This window comes from Hetaerina americana, unplaced genomic scaffold (assembly GCF_022747635.1).
Source record: "Hetaerina americana unplaced genomic scaffold, ioHetAmer1.1.p SCAF_9, whole genome shotgun sequence".
Taxonomy (NCBI): Eukaryota; Metazoa; Arthropoda; class Insecta; order Odonata; family Calopterygidae; genus Hetaerina; species Hetaerina americana.
In genome coordinates this window covers 58,514,583-58,533,344 of record NW_027287538.1, presented here as the reverse complement: position 1 = coordinate 58,533,344, position 18,762 = coordinate 58,514,583, and the positions used below count along the sequence as shown (strand labels likewise).

The 18,762-nt window shown below is 38.1% G+C and overlaps 1 protein-coding gene across 1 annotated transcript in view; it reads right to left on the bottom strand.

Annotated features, from left to right (window-relative positions):
* LOC139698581 (neural cell adhesion molecule 2-like) overlaps positions 1 to 18,762 on the bottom strand; it is a 555,474-nt gene that overhangs the window by 282,398 nt on the left and 254,314 nt on the right. The window contains exon 4 of the mRNA XM_071597424.1: positions 10,079 to 10,189. Coding sequence (XP_071453525.1) covers positions 10,079 to 10,189 — 111 coding nt within the window. The remainder of the gene's footprint in view (positions 1 to 10,078; positions 10,190 to 18,762) is intronic.

The following is an 18,762-nucleotide window of genomic DNA, read 5'->3' as shown; positions in this document are numbered from 1 at the left end:
AAACAAAGGGAGGACGAAGGCGGTAATAAAGATTAAATTGAAAATGCGAGGTAGAAGGGGAAAAGAATAAGCATTTTTGGCAGAATAACGGGGAATACAAATGATTGAGAGGTAAAGTTCTTCCAATAATAAAAACTGAAGTTAACAAAACAGCGACTAAGTTATAATTTTTTAAAATATTTGTTGGAATGATTGATTTTCTCAATGATCGACTTTGTTATTGATCAGGATAAAATTTATAGTGAGATTTTAGTAACTTTTGTTACAATATCTGATCTCATATTTATTTCAATATAAATTATTAAATCAATGAAAATTTTGCCCAACAGGTTTTCTTCTTTTGTAATTTTCTACAGAGTTTTAATCAGTACTGCACAATAAAACATATGATTCTATTTTTGTTTTTTAGGTTGTAACAGAAGAAAACTTCATACTATATGCCCAAAGATTTTATGGAGATTTCATAATGAAAAGGCTCATGGAGAAAATAACTAAACAAAAAGTGAAGTAAAATTTTCATTTTTACACTTATAAATTTTGAATTAAGACAAACAACACTGCCATATAACCTGTGAGAAGATTGTAGGAAAAAGAGACTTTATAATGTCAATTGAGAGAGACATAAACATTCCTAAACAGATGCGAACTACACAAATAAAGAAATGTAACATTAAATTTTCTTTTGAAAAACGAGGCGAAGGATTAACTTGAAATGTTTTTCGAAGAATTGAAAACAAATTATGGATCATTTAATTAAAAATAAATTCGAAGACGGTGGTCACAAAAATACACACTTCCTGACGGATCCATCCAGAACAAGAAAATACTAAGATTACTGGAAATCCATTGCCTTTGGGAATCCAAGAAAGACTTGTTACAAATTTAATGGATGATTAAGCTACGCATACCTCAAGGGATTTCATTGATCTATAAAAATATGACTGGTGGTCAATTCACGCTGCATAGAGAGGGAACAGTAAAATCAAATGGCTAAAAAAATGACTCATCAGGCAAATATATAAAAAAGAATAACTTTCCAATTAACATACTCGTTAATTGGGGATTATTGTCTGTACTTAATAACAAGGAAACTTTATAGCCAATTGGAAAACGAAACAAACTTCAAAATGCGAAATAATTTTGATTTTTAGAAACATCACCGTTGGTGCGAGGGTGAAAGAAATAATAGACGGATTGTGGTAAGCGAATAATCGTTTTAAACTGTAGAAGCGTTTCTTAAGACTAAAGAAATCCAGCCTTAACTTAGGGAAATAATTCATAAAAATTTATGAGCAGATTCTACATTTGCAAGGTCAAGAGGTTTATATATAGTACATCAGAAACAGACATTCGATCAAACAAAAGGAAGAAGAAGTAAATAAAGAATGGCGAATGAAAAATATAGTCCTGAGTGAAGAGATACGTATGCTTCTGGAGGACAATTGTAACCAATCATATTATTTTCTAGGAAAGCTAGAGAACACCAAATACTAAAAAAAGTCTATGGGAAGAAATAAATCCAAAGACACGTATTTAATAGCCATGAGTATTAGGTGATATTGGCACCACGGTATAAGAAGGAACAAGGTATTTGATGGTTTCTGGCTCAAATTTGCGGAATTTCATGTTCATCAAGTGATCATGACGCCTTAGCTCTGAAACTAGTAGTGCCAAAGTAAAGAACAATGGAGAAATATATTGTGTTCTTCATTTAATGAAGGAACAAGGTAGTTGACATGTCAGGAACGAGAGCTACTACAAACCTATCTTTTAATTACAAAAAATATGACGATGTATTAATAAATGAAAGAACCTTAAAAAAGTACTATTTTAATGATTTTGAAAAGCGATAATGTATTTTTTTAATTTTAGGGATCACCAATAACTTTTTCAAAGTTTGCATTTGTGCCTAAAAATAGGTGTTGGCGTATCTAGGGTTTGTGTTTGTACTGTTTCGCAAAATAATGAAAAATAAATTAATCATCATTTAGATACTAAGTGGATGCAGTAATGATTGACGGGAGTATACGTCTATTGCTTCAACAAGTTACTTGTAAGACATATTACGCCAGGGTTCCCAGAAATCACAAATTGTGATGCCTACCGGAGATTTCTGCAAACCCAAATCTCAGCACCGCAGTTCCCATCAGATGAAAAAGTAATGAACACACCTTCAAGTGACAGCTTCCCTAACCATTATTACGAACGTGCCGAAAAATAGAGGGGAGCTAAAACCTTAACCGGCGTCTATGAGGGGAGGGCGGTGGATGGAGGGAGGTGAGTGGTTTGAGGGGGGGGGGTTGGCGGCGGTGCGGGAGGGAGCAGTAATTACGTCTTAAGGAAGCTCAGGGCCAATTAGTCGTGGCGCCATCTCCAAACTGATTCAAAGAGTACCCTGGGGGTCAGGGGGTGGGAAGAGGAAGAGCGGGAGGGGATAGACAACCCTCTTCCCTGCACCCCCGAAAATCCTTATTTCACCCGTCTCCAGCAATACGCAGACTTACACTCACATACACTTCCCACCAAGCCCTGTTCCACCCAGTGCCCTGTGGCGATGACTTCCTGCTTAACCCCGCGTTACCTCTGCCTTTCCCCCAGCTCTCCGATACCCCTCTCCAGACTCCTTCCCATTCCCACTCGAGCGACCACCCCATAAAACCCCTCCATTCCTCACCCCTTCCTCCTCGTATTCCGCCACGACCCGTTTTCCTTTCATCTCATCCCACCGCCTTACGTTTCTCTCCCCGCTCACCCCCGAGAGGAGCGACCAAAGCAGACTCACCCCCACCCCCTCCTTTCCCGCCCAACACCCTCGAACACCCCATTCTCCTTAACCTCTCCCCCACGCTGCGCCCTCGAACCCTGTTCACTGGGTGTAAGGTATTAGAGGAACAGGAAGGGAGCCATAGGAAATGAAACGGGTTTCTTGATGCGTGTAGCAGGAACAAATACTCCCGAGGTAGGCTTTATGAATCCACGACTCCACTCCTTCTCCACTCCACCTCCTCCAGAGCCTCCCACCCACTCGCGGAACCTCCTCCTCCCGCCTCCCGATGATTATGCTTGCCGTTATATTGCCAAAGTACTGACAGGTACAGTCAAGGATTTCATGGGTATTTATTTACGATAAACACTGGAAAATAATTTTCAAAATAATAAAACTGCCTGTGGGGTTATTCGTTATCATTACAGAAATCACTAAAAAATGATTTGATAAATATTCGATGAAATTTACCCTTTTTAACTCCAATATATTTTTTTAAATTTCTGTTGCAAATAAATATGTACCATAATTTTTTTCTCCCACAGGATGTGTCATACATTTTTTCGTTCATGGAGAATCGATTGGATTTTTAATATCCCAAACAATTTGAAGAAAGCTCAGAGAATGATCCAAAAATAACACATGGGGAGTCACTCGCTGGAATCGAACAACAGAGATGCGAGAAATTACACGGTGAAAATATTTTCTGCTTTCGCCAGGATTCAAAGGCCGGATTACTTGCGTCAGGTTCTCATTTTTAAGAATGCCACATCGGCCGTAAAGAAAAATAAGATATGGTAACATTAGATATTACAGAGTATGACCGTTTCAGTACCGATTCCTCGCTGGGATGCATTTACTGTGCAACATGGACATTAGATATTACCTAATTTTTATGTCAATACATATTAAATACTCAACAAATATAAATTATAAGGAGATATAATTATTAAACACATGAATTTGAACAGAGGGGATACGCGGTAATAATATCAACAGCAATGTGATCTTCAACAGAACCGAAGCCGTGAAAATTAAATGGGCGGCAAATCAAATTGTCCATTTCATTCCCACATTATTACCAACTTTTTATGAAATACGGAAATATAAACAAATTTAACGAAGAAAATAACAAATAATTTATTCTTTGATTAATCTCTCTTTAACATTTAGATAAAATTGAAGTTAAAGTCATCCATCCTTGAAATAGGCGGTGTGATGCATTGTTTTATTATTGGTTGCTGATCGTCTGGCGGTTGTTACCTTGATTTACAGGGAATATCAACTACCTTCTCTGCCTACCCATCCTCTCGCGTAAGAATATTCGTTTTTCCGTCGCCTCCGTCGAGGACATCAGATCCTTGATTCAGTGTCACGCCCACCTTCTTTCTACTCCGTGACATCCTCCTTCCATCTCACAGCCGACCCCAGGCTCTCATTCCTTTAGGAGAGTTGGATTAATGCAATTCTTACTTTTCCCGTCAAGTGGTAGACAGTGGAGATGAAAGTCGGCGTGTTCTTTCACGAGGCTGGTTTCTTGTTACACTCGAGAGATGGAGATTTAAGTGATTTTTTATTTTATTTCTCAGCCAGTAACGAATTCCTAAAAAGCAACTCGGTTCTCTTTCTTTTCCCTCCGAATGATGAAAGGTCTCGTTTCCCAGCGAGCAGCCGTCTTGAATGTACTCCATTCCCCCCCCCTCTCATTGGACTGTTTGAAATACAATATGAAGAAGAGGAGATTGATGCACAGCCTTGTGCGGTAACCTTTAATCCCAGAGCAATTTAAGTATCTTCTTCAAATCCAGTCTGACGAGGCGAACTCCGATCCCGCTCTGCGAGAAGCAAACGCACGTGATATGATGATCAAGCGATTACAAGCCTTGGAGTTACGTTTGGCACAGAAAGACATTTTTGTAGGCGAGTTTGCAAGTTATGCCCGGCTTTCGTAAAATGTCATGAATATTGAGAGGTTCATTAGGTCTTAGGTTCGTCTGATATTGGGTTATTAAAGTAGAAGCTGCGAATGGAATTGAATTTCGCTTATTGTTAATGGGGGATATTCGGAGTCAGTTGATTTTGAATGGGGGGGATGAATTTTGGGGTTTGGCTTCGAAATGCGACTAACCTCCTTATTTTGTACTTAATGAAATGGGACGTCGAAATATTTTCACAAAATTATTAATTTCATTTTTGGATTTCGGAACACACCGTACTGGTATCGAACCATATGGATTTTATCATGATGGTGGCCCATCATATCAGACATTATGGTTGATTTTTATTCCCTCCTAATGAATGTGCCTGAGAACTTCTAGAGTGAGCGAAAGTAACACTTGTTCGAAGCAAAGTTTTTCACAAATAGGGATATGGGTGCACTTTTTTGAAGGATTTTAGTGGATTTTTCCCTTTTCCTAACCCTTTAAACATACATCCTCTCCCTTATTCCTCGCCATGCCACTTGATGCTTGGAACCCCTGTGACACACCTTTTTGGTAGATTGCGGGATATTTATGCAAATATAGATAATGGAAATTTGAATTTTTTTTATTAATTTAAGTGATTATAAAACATTTTCTTCAGTAGCACATGCATACGCCTGTAGACTATTGAAGGCTCCCAATTTAATGTAAGTACAAACCAAAGGCAATGATCAAAAGTTAATTTATCGGGGTTCTAAGGGCACCCCAGGGACCAGACGCACGCACTCCAAACAAAAAGAAATTCAATCAAATAGCAAGTGCACTAAATAAGCAAAGGAGCACAGTAAACGAAGAGAATTAATTAGAGCCACAATTAGGGCTCATGCGTTGTCTAAACATCGATGAGGCATATGCATTCCCCGGTATATGGTCACTTAAAATTTCCCGATGGGTCGTTATCTCTACCAGCCAGCAAAGCAGTTACGGAAGGGCACGGGACATTTGCACAAGATTTAATTGAAAAATCTTTCTCTTTGTGCTCCTTTCTTCTCCTAACGTATATCTTAATATCTGAATTGTTTAAATCAATTATCTTCTATATATAGTATGGGCGTCAACTTCAACATTTGATGTCCTTCGATAGCGGCAAATATGTGATGCTCAAACTGTGATTTTAATTGGCTTATGCCGGCGGAAATATCGCAATACAGCCTGCGATAAGTAAACACAGATTTTTGGGATTGCGGTGGCTTTCGCGCGAGATTCCACACACACCTATACGCTCGCTCAGAACAGTCGTTAGCTGATTGAATAATTGTTAAAAACGTAAAATATTCAGAAAAAGAGGATCGCCCAGCGCTGATATTCTGCAATAGGGGATGCGAAGGTGGGAATATGAAATTTTAAAAAAATACAACCATGGGCGCGAATTTACGCGTGGAATCGGCCTAAAGTCATGATAATTCCTTCCTGCCTGCTTCTCCTACCCCCACCCCGATCTCCTTCAGTAGACCTTGGTCTCGCTTTACTTGCTTGCCTAACGAATTTGCGCCTTCCGGTGTTTGATGGTTTGCCTTCATGATTTCGGATGCGTTCAAATCCTATTTGATTTTGTCTGGAACCAACGCGCTTTTACATGTTACAGAGGGAGCTGTTTGTCAACGCACTACCTTCTCCCCACCACCATTCTCGTCGTTAGGGGATAAGAGGGAGGGGAGAGGGACCAAAGTGTTTGGGCGACACGGGAAAGGATTAAGGCTGGTCTTAAGATACAAATGAACGTCATTTAGAATATAGCTGACCGTCAATTTAATTTGTATTCTACAAGAGTGATTGAGATACAAAATACCGATATTATGACGAGAGAAACAACAACACATTGCCAAGAAACTATTGCCAGCCAGTTTTTAATGATACCAATAAATTAACTGCACTTAATGATGCTGTAAGGGTAAAAAAGATTGTACAAATGAAAATTACAGAAGAGTTTGTCGGACATTTCCTCTCTGTCATGATATGCATAAATTCTTTCACGTCACAACAACGTCACTCTTTAGACTGTTGATTTGATCGCTAAAATTACAATAATGAACAAGGTTCTATTCTTTATTGTACATAAAGATAACATTTCTCAAATGATCTGCAGCATTTACAGCATTCATCCTTGTGAATGTTGATCCATACCTAGTTTCGTACCGAATCCCTCTCTTTCTTCGCTACCTTGAAAGTTCATTGAAATCATGATATAACGTTTTCCTGCGCCAATGCGCGAGTGTTGGCAGAAATTAAAAGCCCCTAAAATTTAATAACTGGATGCCTTCCACCACAGAAGTTTGCTTCTCTTCCAAAATTTGAGGATCCTGTACAGTTTTATTTAATTTGACTCCGAAATCCTCGGCCTTAACTCTTAATACTAAAATAATTAACATCCGATTGAATAAACCATTGAATAATTATTTGAATTTGGTCTTCTGATGAGCCTCATAATATCCACCAATGAACGCAAAAGCGAACCACAAAACAAAGTCTCAGCTCTCAATGAATATACAGTAATGTTATCCATTCACTTTACACCAAGCAGTGGGTGCTTACCAGGCAAATGATGTTCTCAGGAGTAATGTCAGCGGTTTAAAATACGCCAGCCGTGGAACAGCAAAGAAGGCCGTAGTAACTGTGTGTGAAGATGGCCGTGTCTATGTTTTTATTCGTATCCTACAAGCAACCATTAGGGTGTGGCAGGGGGTGCTAACACACCAGACTGATTTCAATCCAAAATACTTTTCTCCCTTAGCGCGGTCGGATAATGTTATTCTAATTCTACCCCGATTGTATTATTTTAATGATCAGATACGGAAGCAAACAACTCGGAAAATCAGGGAAAAACCTAGGAGTATTAGAAGTTTTGTTGCACTGATTCAATTCCATGATAACCATATGCAAACCCAATTAAGCCTTAAAATTTTCCTCAAGGTTTAAGTTTCCGCTTAAATTTTCCGTTCCTGGTGACGGCGGGGCAACACCCTCGCCCGCCAACCCACAGGTCGCGGGTTTTATTCTCGTCTGGGTTGATTTTCCCTCACCTTTTGATCGAATACTTGTGGTAGTCATGATTTTTTATACAACCCGAAGTAAAATACCTAAACTGGGCTGTTTCCGAATAAGTAATAAATAAATAAACATTCTCGACCCCAAAATCAACGACGTATATGAATTTCATAGTCTAACTTTGAAGTATATTTTACTTTAGAAGGAGGTACTAAACAGGGAGAGAAGGAGAGATTCCCATCCTATCCATTTTTCTCTCACGCCCTCCATTCCCCTTTCTTCCTCATGGTTCTCAGCTATATTGATACAGCGGTAAACAAGTGGCGGCAACGGGGTCCTCCCCAGAATCCCAGGGGAGACTACCATTCCTTTCTGACGGTTACTGACACCACAATGGAGATGTGGCACCCACGTCAGGAAGCTTACGGCCTCGTGAGATGATGATGGATGTTGCTCCGCTGTTTTACTCCCTCCCTTCGTCAGACACATAGTGCTCAGGACAGAGTGAGTGGTGAATAGGAACCAATAATCCAGGGGAAGTTTGTAAAAATGGCAATTTTTTCTCGAATAACATACCAAACGGGTCGCCCCGACTCACGTGTCCATTCATGTTATCCACAGAGTCAAGCAAGAATTGTAAAACAGATACCAATACCTAAATAATTTATTACCTAATTTCCTATTTCTAATTAATTCAATTGAAATGCTTACTCTAATTACACAATATTCACAAAAAGTCGTCCAAATGACGACTTTTCATTGCATCAGCAAAGTCATTATAAAGTAAGGTGTGAGAGAGCTCTTGCATTAATTTGATGCAGTAGCCTTTTCTCTGGACTGTAGCCATTAAAAGTGGATAAGAAAAACCAATTCTTCAATTTTTCAATTCTACTCAATTTAGTCACTGTTTAATGAATTGTCAGTATTTTGAACTCGTAGTTAATATAATACATTACTGAGCTTAGATATGCTCTTCCAATATTCGAGAGATGGGGTTTGTTGAGAAGTGGCCAATTAATTCCATGCTAACAATCAGGAAATTTACAGGAGAACACCGAAAAACTGGGATAATTTGGCACATAGCATGTTTATTTTCAAACGACCAGTTGATACTAATTTGATGAAGATAATGGTGATAAGTCAAAAAAAAGGTATCACTAAGTGGTGGTCATAAAATTAATCTTGAAGAAATTGAGTTATTTCCAAATCATACTTTTTCTTGGGGTTTCACTTTGAAGAAACTACGCAGAATGAAAAATACTGTCCTATCCCGAGTGTGTCAGATTTCACGTACCCAATGTACCTCAGACGAGAATTAGGATGGCAATGATTTCAACAGTCAATACCGCCGATTTAGGCTTTCGAAACATTTTCACTTACTGATGAAAATGGTTTAGAAGGCTAAACTTCATATTTTTTCCCAAGTGTTGTTGATTACGAGTAGCTTGCTGATTGACATATGTACCCGGCGTGAGACAGAAACTCTCGCCTGTCATTCGCCCGGGGTAATATAGGACGAATTATTTAAGTGTTTTTTAGTTAAGTATCGAAACCAATATTTCTGATTTGCCACTTTGACCTATTTATCCATTGTGCTTTAGTAGGAACGAGAGTGAACTATAATAACTCTACGCCATCCCAGATATTTATAAGAGAGAATTTCTGTTTGCAATGGTCACAACTGTGATACAAATAGTAAGCATTTTACTCATGATAGATTGAAATACTAGCTATATTATGTAAAAATCCTAAAAATCAATAATGATCAGAAATTTCAAGGGAAAAAAATAGAATTAACTAATTGGTGATTATTTTACATATGAGGACTTCGGCAACACCTACACAATCAATTCCTTGTTTCACCAATTATAACTTAATTCATGCAAATATACCATGTCACATGGATCATGACGTTGATAGCTATTACACTGTTTTTGTTTTATGAGGCAAAGTACAAGGCAAGAAAATTTCTACTTCCATATCATTGAACTTGAAATTAATTTTAGGATTTTTTGAATTAGTAAAAAAGCATTAGTATTTCAATTAAAATGGCGAAAATGTTCAACCATTTTTATTTGTTTGAATGAAAAACAATAAATAAGATTTTTAATTCAATACTTCAAACGTAAAAAATAGAAGACCACATTTCAAAACAAGAGTTCATATTTATAAACCAATTCTAGAACCCTTATTTCGATCAAATACATTCGAGTAATCAAAATAATTAAATAAACATTATCAGAATTCATACAGAATGGGCATGGTATAATCCTGAATCTTATCTAAAGAAGATTTCCGTCACCTAAGGTTTTAGCAACCAATGGACGAATGTGTTGGAAACACTTACCTCCATTTACTTCGCAGATCAAATTCACATCACTTCCTTCGTTGTACGGCTCCAGAACCTTTGTCCTGTCTCTTCTTTTGGCATCGAAGATGACGGGACGCTCTGGTGGAACTGTAAAGAAAAAATGTAATGCTTAATTCCTGGAGTTTAGCAAAAAGAAAATCTAATGAATATACGATCAATCCGATGGTAACGTATTTAAAAAAAGATCACTCCAATATTATTCCAAAATATTCCGTATTGTAATAGTAATATTAATAAATGTGGACCGTAGTTTATAATGCAAAAAAAGAAAACCTTAAAATATAATTATATTTATCCTTTGAAGTTAACTTGTGTTTATGACATAAACATGTTATCTTTAAACCAACTGGTACTGTTCACAAAGCAATCATTTTGGTCACACTAAAAAATATCATGTTATTATTTCAATTCTATTCAGCATTTTTATACAAATTCCAGTTTATTTGCTAAAAACGAAAAGTTACAACTCGAAATTTCACAGTTTAAAACACTGTAATTGTAGAGCATCTAATGATATATTATTAGCGGAAAAGTAGCTCGTCAGTCTTACTAAAGCAATACAAAAGCGATAAAGTAAGGTAAAAGTAGAATACGAGTAATTTTACTTAAATTTTTAGATTTAAGCATGAGGCAAGTAAATCTCTCCTTCCATATGACTAAACTCTGATCTTCTCCAAGAGATATTCAAATAAATTATATGCCTTAGCTATCAAAGGGATGCAATGAAGACGGTCAAGTGAATCGAAACGTCTCCGAGTCACACAAAGGATAGTATTTTGAATAAGAAATAACTTAAAAAAGAAACTTATGGGGGCCAGGAAGAAAGCACCTGACTATCATCAAAATTATGAGTTTCATTGAAGGAACACCTAATTGTAGAATATAAAGATTGAAGTACTCAAAAGTTATTAATTATTGATGAATTGTGCATTAAAAAATTATTTATGCAATTATTTGAAATACCGAAAACGTTGAGTTTGAATACATTTGCCATGAATGAAATTGTAACTGGAGATAAAATATACCTAGTTACTGAGTTAACGCATGTATATAGGTCAGATTATTACATTGCCATATGATAATTCTCTATTTAGGTGTTCAGATTCTTGTAAAACAGAATAGGAAACTTTAATAGACCGGGGTCACCGTGCCACACTCACACAATATAAATTCAAACAAATCTTTCCAACGTTCCTCTAAAAAACTAGGGGCACGAGACTACACAAACAAGAAAGTACGAGATTCTCACAATGAGTACTCCGGTTTTTCATTTACTCTCCTGCTCCATTCGAGTTTGTCGCTCAAATGCTTATTGTCGGACTCATTTTCCTCCCAATCGAAGCCACACGCGGTCTTCCAAAATCGTGCCCCGCGAGAGCTTGGAATGTTTTTTTTTATTTTTTGCACAGTCGATCTCGCCTTTGTGAGGCAGGGCTCAATCCATTCACTGTTCTCCAAATGGCCGCGAGAATAAACGCGGAACAAGCGTGATTACCACCATCAAACGGCATGCCCGACTAGCGGGGAAAGAGAAGGAGGGACCGGGCGGGGGGTGGGGAGGGCAGTGAGGCGAGAAAATGACAAAAGAACCAGTACGGGTGTGCATTCACTCGGCCGTAGCCCGCGCTGGGAGACGCTTGGTTTCAAAACAGCATCCACAGAGGTATCAAATGCGGCTCCGCCCCTCGACCATACCTCTCCCTTCCCAGACATCCTACCCCAATCTCCCTCAAATACACGGACAAAACCCGAGAAAATAGTGTGGGAGTGGGGAAGAATGTTTTTCCAGCAGCCCGGATGGAAAATGGGATTTATATTTTTCCGAACCCGGAGACCGGACAATGGGATGTAAATAATGGCCGGTGAAACGGAGCATCCGTCCTTGCCCCCTTAGGGATTGCTAAGGGAGGAGGAGGGAAACTGAAACTGACTTTATTGGCCAGCCACGATAAGTTCCATTGGCCATGTCACAAACAATCAAATTTAAATTGCGTATCTAAACCCAGGTGGTTTCATACAGACAATACCTGTAGAAAACATAAATAGTCCCAAGAGGGCTGGAGTAAAAGACGAAAAATAAATGAGGACGTTATGATGTAAACATAAAACTAATTCCTAAATAACATTAGTGATAGTTTCAGAATAAAAATATAAGAATTTAGAAAATGCGAATCAAGAAGCAATAATAGGGTTTGAGTGAAAAATAATGAGGACGACTAAGTAAGGGGGGCTAGGGAAACGGCTCGCGTTGTATTACCCATACGACATCGATACTTGCCGGATATCCCTAACCGATCCGAATAAAGAAAATAGAAATGCAGGGTCGGAGGAAATGGTTTGGCGGAGGCGAGTGAGCGTTGAGGAAATGTGGTCCATGCATTTGGGCGAGGGGGGAGCCGGGGGTGTAGGAAGAGAGCGGAAGGGAAGGGATAGCTACGGAAACACGCATGGGCGCATTGGCCCGGTGAATCGACGATTTTTTGGACAAACACCGGCAGCGTACGAATCGTATTCCGTCGTTCTCCACTCCAACCCTCCCGTTCGTTTCGTCTGACCGAGGAAAAAAAAATGTATACATATGGAGAAAAATAAGAAAAAAAGCATTCCATTCTCCCCGAGCGACCTTTCTCGAGGAGATCTCTTTCTCGAGCGTCTTGACCCCATATGTGGATGTTTTTTAAGAAGACAAGTTGGGGAAGGGAGATGGGATGAAGGGGGAAGAAGACGGAAAGGTAAGAAACGAGAAAAAAAAACACGTGCGCTGATAAAAGAAAGCGCAGGCGGGAAGGGGAGAGGGTTTGAATGGAAACTCCCCACACAGTCCTTCCTTTCCCAAACAAACGCTCATTCTTCCATCAGGGCACGGGCACTAAGCATCAGCGCCACTGCCTCTTTGACGAGGTAAATAAAAAGCAGCTGTCCCACTCACTGCGGATCCGAGCTCAATCCCTTCCTATGGCTCCGCTTAGTCAAGGAAGAGAAGGGAAAAATGAGAGAGATACGTATGAAAGAGAAAGAAGGAAAAGAGAGCGGAGGTAAGAGGAAAAAAAGAGGATAGATATAGAGGGAAAGATTGGGGAAATGGGGTAGAAGGATTCCCCAAGTCATAGGGGAATTTCTTGCGATCTCTCCTCTCTTCCTTGGCCCACTTATAGGAAAATGAAAAAAATAAATTTGGGATGCAATGAAACAAAAATAAAGAAAATGGAAAAAGGGAATGAGATAAGGAGACAGATAGGAGTGGTCACGTAGACAGAGTTTTCGAAAGGATTTCTGTCCCTACCTGCCTTATTCGCAGTTCAGCATGTGAACTTAAAACTAAAGGAAAATAATATAAAAGTGTATGCAAAGGAATAGAGTGTAGGAATGTGCGACGAGAGAAACAAAATCGGTGATACGTGCAGTTGTGAAGGAAGGATTTTAAGATGTGGGCACTTCGAATTTTTCCTCTCCCCCATACGTAGTTCCTCTGAGGCACTTAAGAAGGATGCAAAGAGAAGTAACAGAGAGATAGGGGAAAAGGAACACGCAAGAAAATATAGGAGACGACGGAGGAAGGGGAATGTTGCGTTGGCAGGATTTTCCAAGCGGATGGGGGGGGGGGAGAGAAGATGGGGGCCCAAAAAGGCGGTCGCGTCCCCCTCAATTTGTAGACGACGGCTTGTTTATCGACGCACCCGCGTCGCCGGACACAGATTTTTCCTCCCGTAAAAGATGAATGAAGATGAAGGACACCCTGGAGAGGGTGGTCGTGCTTTGGCGGAAGGATGTGGGTAGTCGCGTGTACGATCGGATGGGAGGATGGGGGCGAGGAGGGGTTGGGGTAAAATCAAAGAGAAGTACGGAGTGAGAGGGAAATGGAAAGGCAGGTGGTGAAGGAGGAAACGGAGAATGAATAGGGAATGAGGGGGGCTTTATAACGGCATAAAATTGTCAATGCTCTCCGAGATCACTCAGCTGTTCTCTTTCCAAATGTGTGGGAATGAAGAGGAAAATATTTTTATCAATGAAAATTTAAACTTCGGTCAAACCAGAAGATTATAATATTTTAAATTCTCCTCAATACATTTAGAATTTAAAAACTATGCTGCTTGTTCTCAAGGAAATGAAATTATTTAGTCTTTACATGTTCCTCAGTGGTGAGTGATTGATGTTGGATAAAACTAAAAGTTAAATATGGCATTAAAATATTTAAATAAAATTATCAAAGTAGTATTTTTTTTAATAAACCACTTTGAAATGAAAGCAACAATGATGTCTATGCATTACACATCTACAAAAAATTGGCGAGCTCAACTCTAAAAAAGAAAATTTAGGGTTTTTTAAATAGGTGACCATAGGGAATTTCAAAAAGAATAGGTAACCCTAAAGTCACTTAATAATGAAATTTCCCACCCCTGGTTATACCCCACGCTTGGAAAAATGACTCAATAAAACACCTCAACTTTCCGATCCCTAGCTCTTGCCAGATATACGAGGGTCATCCGGAAAGTAGTACCCCTTCGTGAAATAAAGACACAAAAGTAAATATTAACAAACATAAAAAAATTTATTTGAAAGAGGATACTTTAAACTACTTCTCAACATAATCTCCAAGCAAATTAAGGCATTTGTCATAACGTGTGACAAGTTTCTGTATTCCTGCTGCATAGTCCTTCGCCGCCAGCTCATTGAGATACGCGAGGGACCCATCTTGCACAAATTTTTGCATAATGCAGATGGTGTTTAACAATTTCATGAACAATTGTTCGAGAAACATTGGGAAAATGCTCACAGATGTCATCAATTGTGACGCGCCGATCGTTCCTCACGAATTCGTCAACTGAGCTCACCAGTTGGTCTGTAATGACAGACGGTCTCCCCGAACGCTCATCGTCGTGTGTGTTCCCCCTCCCCATGTTGAAGTTGCGACACCACCGCCGAACAGACGACTCGTCCATTACATTGTCTCCATACACCTCCTTTAATTGGCGATGAATATCACATGGGCGAACGTTTCTTGCATTGAGGAATTTAATCACTGCCCTCACTTCACAACTGGCGGCGTTCTCAATTTTTTTAAACATTGTAAACAATCACAGAAACAACACAGGCAATGCTAGCGTCACGCAACTTGGCTCAGAGAAGGCAGACAAGCCACTGAAGCTATCTGACCTCGTCCAGCGGCTACTCGCGTCGTCAGCACTTCATGCGGCACGAACGGGTACTACTTTCCGGATGACCCTCGTGTGTGTGTGTGTGTGTGTGTGTGTATATATATATATATATATATATATATATATATATATATATATATATATATATATATATATATATATATATATGCTGGTTTGATAAATATCGCACGGATTCTCGGCATTTGACACCCGTGTCTTACCCAAATCTTTTCACACCTGTGACAAAAGTAAATTTTATGTGTAGCTCTAAACATTTCATGAATGTATAAATATGAACTGAATAATTTATTATCACTTAAGCTAAGTTCATTTATAATAACCTGTGAAAATTCGCGTGCAAAACTTTTTATAAAGGTGAGCAAAATTGGTGGACGACTGGTCAAGAGAACTTAACGTCTTGCATTAAGTTAAGAGGTCATTTTTGCATATGAAATACACTGTACTGAATGATAACGTTGGCTTAAGGGACAACTGATCTTAATAGTAATTAAGTCTAAAATATTTATTTCCACATGTGATTCAAAGGAATTATCGAATATTTTCGTGAAATTCTTACACAATATTTTCAACTTGTTTAAAAGTGTAATAAAATAATTCAAAAATGTATACATGCAGTTAATTGATTTTATGATTATTAATTTATTATTGTTCTCATTTTATGGAATTGGTTTTCAATCGGTTCCATTTCGTTTGAATTGAATTTTTAACCATAAAAATCACCTTCTATGAAACAACATACGTATATAAAACAGATTATATCCTTTCTCAGAGACAATATCAAACATTTCCCTAGATCATAAAAACAAGATGAAATTTCAAAATTATAATAATACCGGTAAAACAAATGAAATTTGAAAAACGATTTTTAAAATGCTGTATCAAATCACTTCAAATGGTATGAGCAGTAAACTATTCCTTCGTTATAAATATTTAAATAGGAAACAGGGAATGTAACTGATAGGGAATCACAAAAATATCGGTTTACTTTAATTTCTCTAGTTTAATACGAAATTTTAGAGAAAATTTGTTACTCCGTCTTAAACCAGTCCCAAGCATCGTAGAGGCATCATTTCTTTACAGCACATTTCCAAACGCAAGGAAATACGACGGAAATCAAATGACGAGGGAGAAGGAATTAAAGCGACCGGAATACTTCGACACGAGCGAGAATGAGCGCAAGGGGGTGTGGTTGGGACGGATAGGAGGGGGTTTGTTGAGAAGGGAAGGGGTGAATAAAAGAGGGGTGGGCAAAGGAGCGAGCGTCGCCGGGAATGTGTGGAATACGAAAATAATAACGATATAAAGAAGTTGGAAGGAAACCAAGACAGGCTCCAGCTGGTAGGGAAAAATCAAGCTGTGTTCCCCGCCAACAAAGAGGGTGGAAGTTAAAGAGAGGGTGAGAGGAGAGAAGAGGGGGGGGGGGTGAAGAGATGGTGAGGTGGGTATGAGGAGAAGAGCCGTTATGTCCGAAGATGAAACAAGAGTGAAGTGGATTGGCGCGCGAACGATCATATTGACGTGGACGCCAGCCCAAGATAGACTCCGTGGATATTTGTTAAATTAACAAATGCCGACTCCATTACATACCTACCCATATCACTCAAACTGCTAGACAAATTTTAAACTGTAGGAACGATTCAATCACATTATACGTTTTATACGTTTGTTGATCAAACCAGGCAGATGGCATAAACGATTACTTCAAGTGACAGTATATCTTGCTGGCAGTGTTTTATCCAAAGTATGGGAATTTGTAGTAAGAAGATTCTTATATGCACATATATACATTATATATTTTTTTTCCCAAGTAAAATTTTTCATAATTAACAAAAACCTTCTCTTACCAAAAAAAGGAAATAATACTTAAAAATACTACCGTTTTTTACGCCTCCATCCATTTAAAATTAAACTTAAAGAAGTACGTTCATCATTTAGTCTTCACTATGAATTTTTTTTAAAGTAACTGTAGTGCATAATGGCGCCCATGAGTCACTGTTAATAGCCTACGGTCTCCACTAAGACTAAATGGGTGATCACTAAAATGATCCGAAGGATGGAGACTGAGTGATAAAAATACATGCGCAGATCATCTCACCATTTCGAAAAACACTACTAGGCAAAGATACTAACAATTGATTAGCAAAAAGGAAATTTTGTGGAACTAATATAAAAACATTTTTTTAGATATTAGGAATAAAGGAAGATGCATGTAAAATAAGAGCATGCATGTATTCTGATTTCGAAAGATATGTGAACAGATGTATCTGAATACTGAAAATGTGTGTGTGGTATCACACACATTCAATTCATTGTGAAGAAATTATAATGGAAGCAAGGTGGAAGAAAATGGAGATGTATAGCATCAATTCACCGGATTCAGTTCCCCGACATGGTTTGGAGGAGGAAATATGGGGCAAGTCCAAGACAAACAGCGCACATTTATATTCCTGACATCTACCATTTCTGAAAGGTCATGCTTACATTACTACTACCAATTGCCGGGAATGTCCAATAATCATTAAAAACAAAAAGTCCTTTAAGACGTTTAATTATTGGGAAACTCTTGTGGCACAACAGGAGACTGTAATCATACAATCTCTTGCTGAGGTTACTTCTCCGCGTTAATAATTTTAAAAGCAATGGATTAATTATAGATATAATTATTCATGATCAAACCATGGGCCTCGAAATGTCAGTTAATGGTATATTTATAGAGCTTACGGGTTGAATCAACGACTAAGTAATTGGAGTAGTATTTCATGCAGTAATTTTATTATGTTACCGCCGAGATATTTTCAATTTTTGAGATTTTTTGTAACTAATTTTTTATTAGCTTCAGCCACACATACATTATATTAAAGTATTTTTGCATATATTACGTAGACTTGTATATAGTGTGGAATGTCAACAAAATATTCAAAATTCCTAAAAATATATCTTTAAAATCATCTAATAATTTGTATTTATATTAACTACAATACGATTTCACTCCTTCGAAATCGAAGCACACCCTAGGATGAATAAACGAGAAGATAAAAGCCATGAATAAAAAAATTATCACAATCTAGAGAGGGTTGATGTTAGGTGCATGATGCATAAGGGGGTTAAAGTTTAGTTAACCCAGTAATTAAACATTTTGGCTCACACCAAATCCTAAAATACGATAATCATTCTTCCAAAAAAATTCTGGTTATCATGCATGGTAAAAATTTCATTCTATTTATAGTTTGTAAATATTAAACTTTCTTATAATTATATCAATAATTTAATGCAAGCACAGGATAATTAATCGAACAATATTTATTTCATTTAGTTCCCAGGGTATATTTTATTTTTGGTTTTGGTGTTGTAAAATCACAGGCTATGAGGGTTTTTCACTAACTTCATTGTATTAACTCTGAAAAAATTGCTCCAGTGATCTGAAAGAATTTCAAATTAGAAGACTTTGTCACTCCAAAAAACAAAAGGTCAGTACATCAATTC